The sequence below is a fragment of the Chrysochloris asiatica genome, unplaced genomic scaffold (assembly GCF_000296735.1).
Source record: "Chrysochloris asiatica unplaced genomic scaffold, ChrAsi1.0 scaffold00007, whole genome shotgun sequence".
Classification (NCBI taxonomy): domain Eukaryota; kingdom Metazoa; phylum Chordata; class Mammalia; order Afrosoricida; family Chrysochloridae; genus Chrysochloris; species Chrysochloris asiatica.
The window spans coordinates 11,664,459-11,677,655 of NW_006408525.1; the positions used below are offsets into that span (position 1 = coordinate 11,664,459).

At 49.2% G+C, this 13,197-nt stretch overlaps 1 protein-coding gene across 2 annotated transcripts in view; it reads right to left on the minus strand.

Annotated features, from left to right (window-relative positions):
- Window positions 1–13,197, minus strand: part of MSI2 (musashi RNA-binding protein 2) — a 471,101-nt gene that overhangs the window by 34,294 nt on the left and 423,610 nt on the right. The window contains exon 10 of one of the 2 annotated variants that reach the window (XM_006832402.1): window positions 10,394–10,434. The exons of the other annotated variant lie outside the window; for it this stretch is intronic. Within the exon in view, the coding sequence (XP_006832465.1) occupies window positions 10,394–10,434 (41 nt within the window). Of the gene's footprint in view, window positions 1–10,393; window positions 10,435–13,197 lie in introns of those variants that run through there. 2 annotated transcript variants of the gene reach the window in all.

Here is a 13,197-nt window from a genome sequence, read left to right on the forward strand (position 1 = left end):
GTAACTAAATGAAAGACTGACTCACGAGACAGTGAGTATCACCCCTAAATACTGTGCTCCTTTTAAAAGTCACACGTATGGCTCCAAATGGTCAACAATTATTTCTAAGTAAAGATGAGACGGTAAGGGGGCAGGGAAACTAGATGAACGGAAGCAGAACAGTTGGAACAGGAATAGTGAGAACGAATGTTCACACTGTGAAGAATGTAACCAATGTCATGGAACAAATTGTGTGAAGTTGTTGAAAGGGAAAGGAAACTGTTGTTGTATAAACCTTCACCCAAAACACACAAAAATATTACATAAAAAGGAAAAATTTAAAAAGATTTCCCAGGGGACTCTACTGTGCAGCTGGAGCTGAGAGCCACTTGCTCAGGCCTGGGGACTCTCCCGGGAAACAGGTTGCATTAGTGCTGTTGTTGTTGTTATGTGCCGTGGAGTCGATTCCGACTCATAGTGGCCCTATACAGGGTTTCCGAGGTACTAGATGGGAACATTGACCCAGCATCCTTTCCATATGTCTATGTTCAGTATCTTCACTCACCGAGAGCTTCTGTAGTGAACTCACTTCATCTCCCAAGAACTCAACACCCTCTTGTCCTCTTAATTTTTATTGAGCATCTACTGCATGTCAAACCCTGTTCTAAGCATTGGAACCATGTTGTTGTTGTTGTTGTTAAGTGCTGTTGAGTTGGTTCTAACTCATAGCGACCCTGTATAGGGTTTCCGAGGAGCAGTTGGTAAGCTTGAACCTTCGACCTTGCAGTTGAAACTGACCTTGTGGTCCAGCGCATTAACCCGCAGTGCCACACCAGGACTCCATAGCAGTGGCCAAAGCGCATAGTGCCTGCTCTCATGAAGCTGACATTTGCTGAATCTTAGGCTAATGGGGCCTATGGCTCACTCTGCCAGGGAGATTGTGCCTCAGACCCCTTTATCTTGGGGCCCCTCTCTATGGCAACTTTAGAGTCTTCTCATAGCTGAGCTTAGGAGACTAGAGCTCCCTATTCCAACTGCGGAGCCGGGGGAGTGCAGGATGTCGTTACAAATGAATTCAGTTCAAGGAGACAAGATCAAAGAGGATGACGTTACTTCCATGACCTGATCCTGATTTAGCCCCCAAAGGTCTCACCACTCTGAGTCCATTCAACTGAATTCAAAACAGTCTACCAGTCTATCTCAGGAGACAAAAGGGGAGAGTTCCCCCATTTTCTTACCCCTGAGCTTGTGATGGAGACACAGTAGGAACCTAAACTCTTTCAGCACCCCCAAGACTTTGAGTTTTGAATGTTGAATGAACAGCCACTGCTGTACTAGGCACTGACCCTTCTGTTGGTGAACCATGGGCTGGTCAAGGAGTCTTGGAGGACAGTCCAGGATGGCAGGAAGGCATTTGGGGGGTTCAGGGGAGCAGCTATTTACCAGCGATTACAGAAAGAGTTCAAAATTTTAACAGCTTGGCAGCCCTAGCTGAAAAGATAAGATGGGAGAACAGCCTTCTCTGTGCCTTAGTTTCCTCACCAGCAAAGCAAAAGTGCCTGGTCTAGATGTTGAGAAAAACAATCCCCGCGCGGATGAGAATACCAGAAGTTACCCTCTGACTACTTCCCCTGGCCAAGAAGCTTCAATGTACCATCTCAGTGAATCCTCACTACAACGCAACAAGGAAGACATCCCCAAACAAACAAACAAACAAACAAACACAAAGTCCACTGTCCTTGAGTCGATTCTGACTCAGAGTAACCCACAGGACAGAGCAGAACACGTTTCCAAGGTTGTATATCTTCACAGAGCAGACGGCCTCATCTTTCTCCCGTGGAGCGGATGGTGGGTTTGAACCATTGACCTTAGCAATGGAGAGCTCTATGCATGCACTTTCAGGGTATGTAAGGTAGTAGCTTAAGGAGCTCTGGTAGCGTAGTGGTTACGAATAGGGCTGCTAACCTCAAGGTCGGCAGTTCGAAACTACCAGCGGTTCCACGGGAGAAAGATGAGGCTTTCTGCTCCCGTAAAGATTTACAGCCTTGGAAACCCCATACAGGGTTGCTATGAGTCGGAACCGACTCCACGGTACTTAACAACAACAACAACAACAACAACAAGATAGTAGCTCACCCCTGAGCTTGAAGACTTTACTAGCCCATTTAACAGATGAAGAAGTCAAGATCTAGAAATGTTTAAGGAAACAGTACACGATAGTGATTTTAAGGCACACACCCAGGTTCAGATCTCGTCTCTGACACTTACTTGTTGTGTAACCCACAACAATTACTTCACTTCTCTCTCAGCCTCATTTCCTCCCTTGTGCTACCTCCTCGTAGGAGTGCTGTGAAGATTCTGCAAGATGACAGCTTTGGATGCTCAGCACTGTTATCTGGCGCTTGGTAAGCACTCAGTGAGTGGAGAAATAAGTTATTTCTATTTTTATTATTATTGCCCAAGGTAATAGAATAATGGTCGTGGAGCTGAGAAATCCCTTCGGTGCTTTCCAATTCTAAAATCCTATTAATTTACACGACATTTCACATCCAAAGGGCTTTCAAAGATAACATTTGTAATTTGCTTGTGAGTGATAAGGGGGAGTTTTACTTGAAGTGTATGCTCTAACTTGCTATGTGACAACAGGAAGCAGGGGGCATGTGGGACAACCTGGCTGGGGAAACCAGGAGCCTGTGGCGTGGTCACTGCAGATGTGGACGCAAGTCCTGGAGACCCAGCTCCTTCTGCTCCTGGAGGATGGCATGGACGAAGGGAGTCCTGTTTCTCCTTTGCCCCTCAAGAGAGCCATATAAGACCAGGGCACCTCTTTCTCATTCACTCCTGTGTCCCAAGAATCTAGGGCAGGGCCAGTGACATGGCAGATGCTTAAGCTTAATAACCAAGTGGTGGATGCATGATGGAGCTCCTTGATGGCACAGATGGTTAAGCAATTAGCTACTAACCTACCCAGAGGCACCTTGGAAGAAAGATCACAGCCCTGAAAACCCTATAAGGTGCCCTTTTACTCTACAACCTAAGGGGTTGCCAAGAGTTGGGACTGACATGATGACAGCTTGTTTTTTTGTAAGTCATGGATGGATGGGTGATGGAGAGATGCTAGGGCTGGGGGCGGGGGGGAAATGCTTCTCCTGTTACTGGCCTCACCTGAACTCCAGTAGGGTCAAGGTTGGTACTACTAGAGGTCAGATGAATTAAGTCTGGAAAGGCCATAAATAGGTACCAGTAAGACCTGCTTCTGCAAGACCAAGGCCAGCCAAACACTGGCTCAGACTCAGAGCGGGCAGCCAGACCTCCGTGGGGAACAGCAGGTTATGCTCACCCTCCATGAGTGGGGCCCGCTGGGCCAGCGCAATGTTACTCACCACCAAGGACCCATGTTAGGAGCAACCTTGTATGACAAGGGTGGAGTTAGCCTCCCTGGGTCACAGTGTCTGCCAATGATTACCTGGGTCTGGGAAGACGTGGGACTGGCTTTCCAACGTCAAACTGTTGTCTACTTGTTCTGGACCAGGTAATGTCCATACGGAGACAAGAGGCAGGAATCTTCTCGTGCCTTTACAGCTGCTGTTCCCATGACACGGGATACCCTTCCTTCCTCTTCTGCCTGCTGAACTCCTATTTGCACTCTAAACCCAACTCGGATGTTACCCCGGGCCCAGTCAGTAGCTCCCTGCTCCGTGCTTACTCATACTGTTATTATCACAAGGCCAAACCTCACAGCTGCACAATTGGCCACATGTGGACTGTACCTCCAGGTTCAGTACCCGCTGGCCTATGGAGGACTTGGGGCCCAGGGCAGGTCCTGATGGCATTCTCTAGCATATTGAAGGGGCAGGGAGGAGATGGGGTGAGTCAGGGTTGGGGTCTAGGACTGTGTTTTTAGGCAGTACTCCATTCCATCTTTCCAGAGTGGGGAGGTGAGATGGTGCTGTATAGATTGGCCTTCTGGTTTGTTCTGAAGGCATGAGTTGTTTCCCACTCAGACCTTTCCCTATAATTTCACACTCCATGAGCAATTTATGGGGGGCTTTTTTATTTTTTTAAAGCTGCAGCCGCTGTCACTTGCTTTTGCTGATGGAAATTAAAACTGAAGGGCTTGAAGCCGGGTGATTAAGTTCCTGCTGGCAGGATTAATGGGGTCTTTGTGAGCCTAGTGGTACCAGGTCCCTAAGAAAGTGCATGGGGGTGAGGAGGGGGGGACAGTAGTCCTTAGGGGATGTGAGATCTGGTGAGCACTGGGCCTCTGTGCCAGCGAATGAGGTGTGAAGCCATACCACAGTACAACCTTCCTCTTGGCCACCCTGGATGAAGCTCGCTAGATCCTCTGCATATTGTATGGGGTCTCTCTCCTTGGACCCAATCTAGCTCCTGCTTGGTCTCATCTGACCCTCTCAACAACCTGGGAAGAAAGAGACCAGGGCAAGGGTCAGTAGCCCCATTTGGCAGAAGGGAAGACCGAGGCCCAGAGATGACTCTCCCAGCGGTTTCCTGACTTCTGGGCCAAAAACACTGAGTTCTGGCTTTACCACGGGGAGCTGAATGTTCACTTAGTCACTCTTGATTTATGCAGAGCAGCTTCAAGAAGCACAGAAAGCTGATCGAAAGTGAAACCCACAATTCCTGTCAATTCAGATAGCTCCAATTCATTTCCGCAAACATTTATTAAGTGCCTATTAGGCCCTGCACTCTGCCTTCATCTGGGAATAGTCCTGGTTTTCCACGCTGAGGGAGACACGCGGCGGCCCATCCCATCCACAGATCCTACAGTTCTTACATCAAACCAAGCTGCTGACTTCTACTTCTCCATCTTTTTACAAAGCAGCAGACATGCTTTCCCAACTAAGCTTGCCTTTAATATGCAGATGAGCGCATAAGCCCTTAGTACATATGGGCCAGGTGGCGTAGAAGTGGGCCAGCCACAAGGGGAGCTGGCTTGTGATTGAAAATCTGACCGTGGAGCTAGTCTGTGAAGGGGTTATCCCCAGAGACCAGGCCAAGGGGATGTCCGATTAGAGGGCTGGATGGAACAGCTGTGTACATGCATGTCAGTGTGTCGGGAGGGGCCTTCTCTTACAGGGGAGTCCTAGTGTGGTGCTGTAGGATAAGCACTAGACTGCTAATTGCAAGGTTAGTGGTTCAAACCCACCAGCTGCTGCTTGGGAACTCTATACAGAGTCACTATGAGTCAGAACTGACTCGATGGCACTTAACAATAACAGCAACACCAGTGAGCTGTGGGCACCCCTTCACATGGGTCTGTGTTGATGTTTAGCCATGCCTCCGGTCTTGACATTTCAGGATCCATTTCCCTCCTGCTGCTGTTAACTAGCCATTGAGTTGGTTCTGACACATAGCGACCCTTGTGGTTCGTGGTCCAGGGCTGATCCTACAGCAGCATTACTAGTGAGGGATCACACCACTCACTGGTTGAGCTCCACTCTGGAGTTAGAAGTAACTGGAAGCAATGAGGCCAGGCAGTGCCGTCAAGACTGAGGGGCCACCAAAGTAGAGTTTCAGGATTCTCAGTGAGGTCACCGCTAGGCAGAGGGGGTGAGGAACAAGCCCCTGAGACTTCGGCAGACAGATGATTAGTAAAGACTGCCTTCCGTGAGCACTGTGCTCCTTTAGAAAACATAAGGGATCAGACTGACAAGAACAACTCAGAGGATCAGACAGGAAGTGCAAGAGGTAGTGAGCGTATGCTAACGGGGGAGGAAGATTTTGGAAAAGGAGGGTGAGAATGGCTACCCAACTTGAAGCATGTCATCAGCATCACTGAACTGTTGAGTGTGTATGAGGGGGCGTCTAAGAAGTTTATGGAAAAATTCCATTCTCTTTTAGTTCCATTCCCCACCCTCAAATATTTTGAAGCCCCCTCCTATGTTCTGATGTGCATATCCTCATCAACAACAATGAAAAAGAAAATCAATTACGAGCACATACAAATACTAATTTAAGCAGGAAGAAAGGGTTTTGGAATTTAAATCTCCACCCAGATGAGGGGTCACTCTAAGCCACCGGTTCTGGGATTCCACAGCAGTGGCCCTAGAATTGCCTTCCCTGACAATTCCTACAGAGGCTGGGAGGGGACACGGTTTTTCTCCTGATAGTGGGCTGAAGGACCTAGGCTGCTACTTGTACAGACCCTAAAGCCTCTACTGAGGCAGCTGTGTTACATTTCCGAACACTTGGCAAACTGTCATACACTGAGTGGGCTGTCCCAGGTCAGGAGTGAGCTGGTGCAATCCCTTCCTAGCCAAGACTGTTTCCCGGCACCTGTTAAAGGAAAACTTCTAGACCTCCTAAGACACTTGGGCTCTCTTCATTCTGCTTTCAACATTTAAGTGACCACCCCCCACCCCCACCTCTGCCCCAGATAAGAAAGTCGTTCAACCTTTGTCTTCAAAGATCAGACGCCATGACTGAAGCTTACCTTGCGGCAGCCCTGATGGTGAGCTGTGTATGAATTCCTCAGAGTGGACACCAGGCTGAGAGCCACACTACCTCTCCTCACTCCCCACGAGAAACACAAGGGCTGTCTTGTAGAGTGACTGAGAATCACCCAGCACCACAGAACCATCACCAGGCTGCAGCCCCAAGGGAAAATATGTGGTGCTGGTTTTGAGTCCGTGACCCAGTACCCCAGCAGACAGCAGTAATCAATCACAGCCCTCCGTTCTGCTGAGCCAGGACTTGGCCCCAAGATCACCCTTAAGCCACTGCTCCAGGAAGCCAGTGCCAATCAGTCACCCTTGGCACCTGAGAGGAAGCCTGTTTTCCAAGTTGCTGTATAAACATCCTGTTTATACACACACATTGGTCCTTGGAAGAGTGTGAGCATTGGGCCGCGATGTGCCAGCCTGCTCCTCCTGATTCCCCAAAAGTCCCAGGCTCAGAACCCAGGTTGGTGGCTGGAGCCACATTAACCCTGCTGCCCCCAGTAGAGCAGAAAGTCCTAAGGGTCACCAGCCAGCACCAGGCGAGGGCGGGGGGGTGAGCGGGGGTGGGGGGGGGTGCTGCAGGGTGAGGAACAGAGTCAAGAGAGGGTGAGGCAAGAAGGAGGGGAGGCGGGAGTGAAGAAAAAGCTAACATTCTTTCAAGCTCACCATCTCTCTAAACCCCTTCTGATTCACATTGCTTCTCTACTTAAAATTCTCTAAGGGCTTGTCACATGCTTTAGGGATCAGATGGAAACTCCCAAGCCAGACTTTCAAGGCCCACTGTGACTCAATCCTATCAGCCTTGTTTCCTATCCATCCGCCTGCCCCATGCTCCTGTGAGCTCCCCAAACACTCAATGACTCAGAATTCCAGGGATCTGCAGAGCCTCCTCTCGCAGGCTTGTGGAAGAGATTGCTAACTGTCCCCTAATATCTGTTCCTTAGGACCAGAACCCCATTTTTAGTTGGACACAAGGTTACCTGAAAAAAGATATTTGAGTCACCCTTGTATGTAAAACTGACCACATGACTAAGTTCTGTCAAATGGGAGCTAAGGAGTGTGTCAAGCAGGACTTGTGAGATAAGATTAAAGGGGACAGGTGCACCCTTCACCATCCCTTCCACCACTTGATGACTGGATGTGTATGTGATGATTGGAGCTGCAGCTGCCATCTCAGACCATGAGGCAGAAGTCATATGCTGAAGAGCATAGAACAAACTATAAGAAATCCAGACCCCTAACAGGAGCTGTGGAACCACATCCAAGTTTCTTTTACATGGGAGAGAAAACCACATTATTCCATTCATGCTTTTACTGTGTTGTGTTTTCTTGTAGCCAAATTTAAAACGACATGATTCATAATCTAAGCATGTCATTCCTGTGACTGGAATACACCTCCTTTCCTTCATCACAGAGCTACTTCTATTTTATTTTTTGAGACCCAGTCTGGCATTGCCTTCTCAGGAAGCCACTCCTGACTCCCCCATAAGCAGGACAAGTGGCTGCTTGTTACCTTTGTTACTCCAAGTCTGGAGAACTTCCCTCAGTCTAACTGAGCACCTGTCCCATGATGCTCAATGGGCTTGATGATTTTTATTATCTCCCTCAAAGGACTGCGTCATATTCACATCCAGTATCTGGTATCTAACCTGATGATCTGATGATCAGTAAATGGGGAGGGAGGAGAGGAAGGATGGAGCAGGAAGTCCCAGAACCTCTGGTCTCACCTGTGGACCCTCTGTCTGTTCTTCCTTCCTCTGATGAACACATCTATTAATAATAGGCAGCTCCACTGGGAGTGGTAGTGAGGGCAAACCTCCCTGCAATTCCCTTCCCACATAACAAGATCATCAATGCTCACCACTTCTAAAGTTTCTAACTTTATAGCATTGATCAATTTACTGGGTTCTTTCACATACACACACTTAATTCTCCTAACAACCCGAATGTAGTTGTTGTTAGGTGTCATTGAGCTGATTTTCAATTCAGAGCAATCCCCTCCCTCTGACACAGAACGGTCACATAGGGTTTTCTAGGCTGCAATCTTTATGCGAACAGATCACCAGGCCTTTCTTCCGTGGTGCTGCTGGATGCTTAACCACTGTGCCACCAGTACCCCTAACAACCACACTCTCTAGGAACTGTTACTATTCCCAAGACTTAGAGAGGCAAGTCACTTGTTCAAGGTCTACATGACCAAGTGGGATCTGGACACGAGGTCTTCGAGCTTCATGTCCAGCATGAACACATGGGCACACAGGTGACTCTTCCGACCTGCATTGTTCTGGAGAGTTAGGAAAGCAAGCCACATGCACAACCACATGTTGGCCTGGTGCACAAGCACATGCGTGCCCGCCCGCACAGATGTAAGGGCTCCAGATGTTCCAGTGACGTTGTCACTTGGGGGCGGGTGTGATGGCAGAGAATGGAGCATCGTGACAACACTGTGCAGCTGCCGCACGCAGATGTTCCACTGCTCTGCTCAAGGACAAGCTACCTCAGGAAGTGCAGGAGATGCAAGGAGGCAGGGAGGGCTGGGGGTGGGCAGAAGCCAGGGGGAGTTGGCATGCTTTTAGAAACAGGCTGTCAGTGGTTCTGCTTACTTAGTAATGTGCTCCCCTCCCCCGGAGCGAGAACAGGGACTGTAAGGCTAAGAGACGGCAGCACACAGCATGTCCGTGGTAAACAATTTATTTTTCTACCTCAGTTACTTACAGGGAAAAAATATATATATATAAAACGTCATTAGGGAGAAGCACAGATGAACCATTTACAGAGATGAAGAAATTCACAATGGCGACAAGGCTGTGAATCAAGCATTACTAGGACAAGTTCACCAAAGCAAAGCAATTCATAGCAAAACAAAATATGGGTGGGGGCAGCCATACAGATATTTTAAAAGGAAATCATACTGCTGAAAAAACCTACAAGAAAATAAAAAGGAAACTAACGGATGATTACATCAAGCATTTTTAATGAGATGAGCAACACCATATATAATATTGTGTCTCAAGGGTAATGACATTCAAACGTATGGATTAGCTCACAGCAAATGCACCAAATGGGAGCAGGCAGGTCACTTCTCACAAACTATGAGCACTGAGAAACCAGTGAGTCTTGAGGAGCCAATGGCCTGAACCTTATTAGTCAAATGGAGCCAGGGGGTGGGGTTCTGAGGGAGTGGGGGTTCAAGATCATGGGGGATTTCAGGGGTGCCAGCCTTGAGCTGGGGCAGGCCCAGGACGGTGCCTCTGTGCCCCATTCCCATCGTACTCCAAGGTGGTCAGATGGGTGAGGGCAGGGAGGTGAGACTGAGAAGCTGGGGACGATGGAGGGGCTAGTGTGGACAATGCCCCCAAATGGATGAGGTTATCATGATGGCAAAAGCACTGAGCAAGTGGCCTCAAGCGACAAAGGCAATCGGTTAGTATTTATAGAGTTGCTCTTCCCGATTAGATTTTGCAAACCAGCCTGCTGGAGGTGTTGATGTGCTCATTTGGGGGACTGTCCACCATAAGACAGCTGTCTCAAGCAATGTTCCAGCAACTCCTCTGGACCACCAGCACTTGAAAGCACATCCCATAAAATGCCCCAACAAGCTCATAGTTTATAATTTGGTACCTTCTTCCTAGAGTGTACCGAGGGAGGCTCTACCAAGTTTGTGAGAAGTTTCCCTCTGGCCCTGTTACAATCCAGGGAGGGGAGGGGTGTTCACAATAAGGGGAAGAAGCAAAATGGAAAGGGACTTGAGAAAAAAAAAAAATATATATATATAGGATGAACCAATGAGGATATGAAGTCTTTTCCAAGAATTGAAAACAAGAACACTCATTCAAAAAGGTCACTAGGGTCATGTTCCAGGGACCCTGAGCTGCCGGCCTGACCCAGGCCTGGACTGGGTTCTCTCTCTAGTAATGGTGGCAAACCCCAATTTTTTATGCCTCTCTTAAGAGCTAGTTGATAAAAATTATGTCTTGGGAAATCGGCAAATAGTCTGCAAAGTGAAATAAGAACAGAAATTAACAGAGCGTGGGATAAAGAGAGGAGACGGGGCACTCTTGGTCACGGCTTTAATCATTCAGGGCCTCACATGGATCTGCAGGCACCAGGCTGGGCTGGGGGCCCACACTGGGCTCGGGAGATAGATTTCCAAAGTGGTTTGGTTACCCCCCAGCCTTTCTAGGAAAGAGCTACCCCCTACATTCATAATTACTCAAAGCTGTCTATCCCTTGCTTTCAGAACAACTTATTTATTCTCACAGAATCCTGAAGGTGGGCAGAGGCAGGTACTGACTAACATCAGAAAGGTCAGCTACAAGTCCTGCGTCACACGGGGATCCACTGAGAGCAATGTCTGGACTCCCAGACAGACGAGATGAGATTCCCTCTCCTACAGGGGGTCCGGGACATATGGTTTGTGAGTGGCCACCAGTAGGACATTTTAGCAGCTCTCTAGGAATGTAGGGGTCACTCAGGGATGCCTCGTACTGCCCTTCTGGGATGGAAGAGTCTGGGAAGGGACCAGAGGTGGGGAAGTGGGCAAAGTGGGTATAGTGATGACATGGAAAGGAAAGACCACAGAGAAAAAGCGTCAGGGCTGCTTGGTGGGGACAGGACAGCTGGGTCAGTCACAAACTTGTACACCCCAGGGTGTGTGGAGAGGGGGGCAGCGGAGTAGGAGGAGGGGTCAACAGAAGCTGCCTGATGGAATGAGGAAAGGATTTAGAATGCCCCACCTCTGAGTCTCCCAGAGCCAGTAGGTACACTCCTTACTGATAGGAGACAATGTCAGAAGATTCCAAAGCTTCCCTGACGTGATGACCCATCCTAATAGCCAAGACCCCAGGATGGGTCAGGTTTGGAGCATTTATTTCATGAGCTCTTGACTGTAAAACCACATGGACATAAACTTTGTGGTCTGGAAGCATTAGGCTGCTCGGGGAACCATCTGAAAGTCTGGAACACCACACCACACCACAAGAGCCCTCTTTAGGGGGTGAGGTTAGGAATGGGTTGGACTGTGAAACCAACCTGGCTCTTCATTAAGAGAACTGGGTGGCTAAATTCCAGCCGAGGCCCCTCCACACCCTCCCTGTGAACAGGCGGTCTCACTGTGGGACCACCAGTGGGTCCTTTCTGGCCATCAGTGGAGACTAGAGGAGGTTTCCAGGGTGTGAATAAGAAGCCTGGGGAAATGGAAAGTTTGATGGCTAAGAGAAAACAAAACAGCTAACTTCCATGGGTCAGGGAACCACTGTCTGTACACTTCATGGCTGATTTCCAACCCATTCAAACCCAGTGGATGGCATCAGACTGCAGGAAAACAACAGCTGGGCCTGGGCATGGGGTCACCGAGCTCACTCCATTCCCAGAGCCTCAGCTTGTGGTGAAGAGTTGGAGTCCATGGGAACCCCCTCTCATTCTGTCTAGCTTTGGCTTTGTCACTACTGAATTAGTGTGAGTCTAGGCCAGACCCAGGGCTGGAGGCCTAGAGACACAGTTCTATCAGCAGTTTCCTGAGCCTGCTCAGAGGGCCCTGAGGACTGGCTCTCAGATAAGATAGGGGCCTTAGCACGAGGTCCACTTTATCACCTCAAATGTTCCACCTCCGACCCTCCGACTCTATCCTCCTGGATTAGTGCTGTGTGAAGAAACGTTGGTCACCTGGCACTCAGTGAGCTGAGCGACATGAGTCCCTACATCTTTTGTCCCCTGGGGTGGAACAGAATAAGCATCTCCCCCAAACTGCCAGCCACCAGCTTCTAGGCTGAGCCGGAAATACAAGGAGTGGAGAACAGAGTCTGTGTGAAGGACAGTATTCACGCAGAGGCCCTGATACCTATAACAATACAGCTCTCCCTCTCGTCTCCAGAATAGCACCCTCTAGTGGCATTTTCCCTAAAGACAGAAACGTTCTTTCTACACTGTCCAGTGTGGGAGCCACTGAGTAACTGAATGAGGCTTATGGGGCTGAGGAACGGAATTTCTTTCATTAATTTAACTCTAACTGAAGCTGTCCTGGGGAGCACACACACTAGAGAGATGGCAACCAGACTGCCCGGAGTCCAAATTCAAACCTCAATATTTCTGTGCCTCAAGGTTCCCATCTGTAAATGGGGGTAATCAAATGGAGACAACAGACCATCTGGATGGTGCCTGCCCAAGTGCTGCCTCCTATTGCTATGCTGGTGGTTGGCATGTGCCCTTCTTTGTCTCAGTCACCTGAGGGAGGCCACCCAGATGGGGAGGACTGCCTTGGTGCCAGGACATGCTTGTGGGAGAGACCACCCCCTTCCACCTTCTGCTATAGTACTTGCCTCCTCATCCAAGCAATTAGGAGGGTGCACAGACCCAAGACCCAAGACCACCCTCACTCACAGAAGAGAGGACTGAGGCCCAGACCAGCTGTTGACCTGCCATGGTCACTTGACCAGTTAATGTTGGAGCCAGCACAAGGGCCCAGGGCTCCCATCACTGGCTGAGCAATCTGTCTCCCATAGGACATGGCTCTAAGGGTCCCAAATGCCCCCTGACTTCCTCTCCCTTCAGACACCTTTCCCTGCCCCAAAGCTTGATCTGAGTTAACTGTGGGCTATAGCCCCTCATGTAGCCCTCACCTGTCCTCTGGCACCATCCTTCCAGGGCCACATCTTTGTTTCCTAGTTCACCTCAGACCCTGAGGACCAGTCACTGGTGAAGGTCCAAACTCAGCACAGAGCCCACAGAGAACATAAGCCTGTTCCTGATGCCTTCTCCA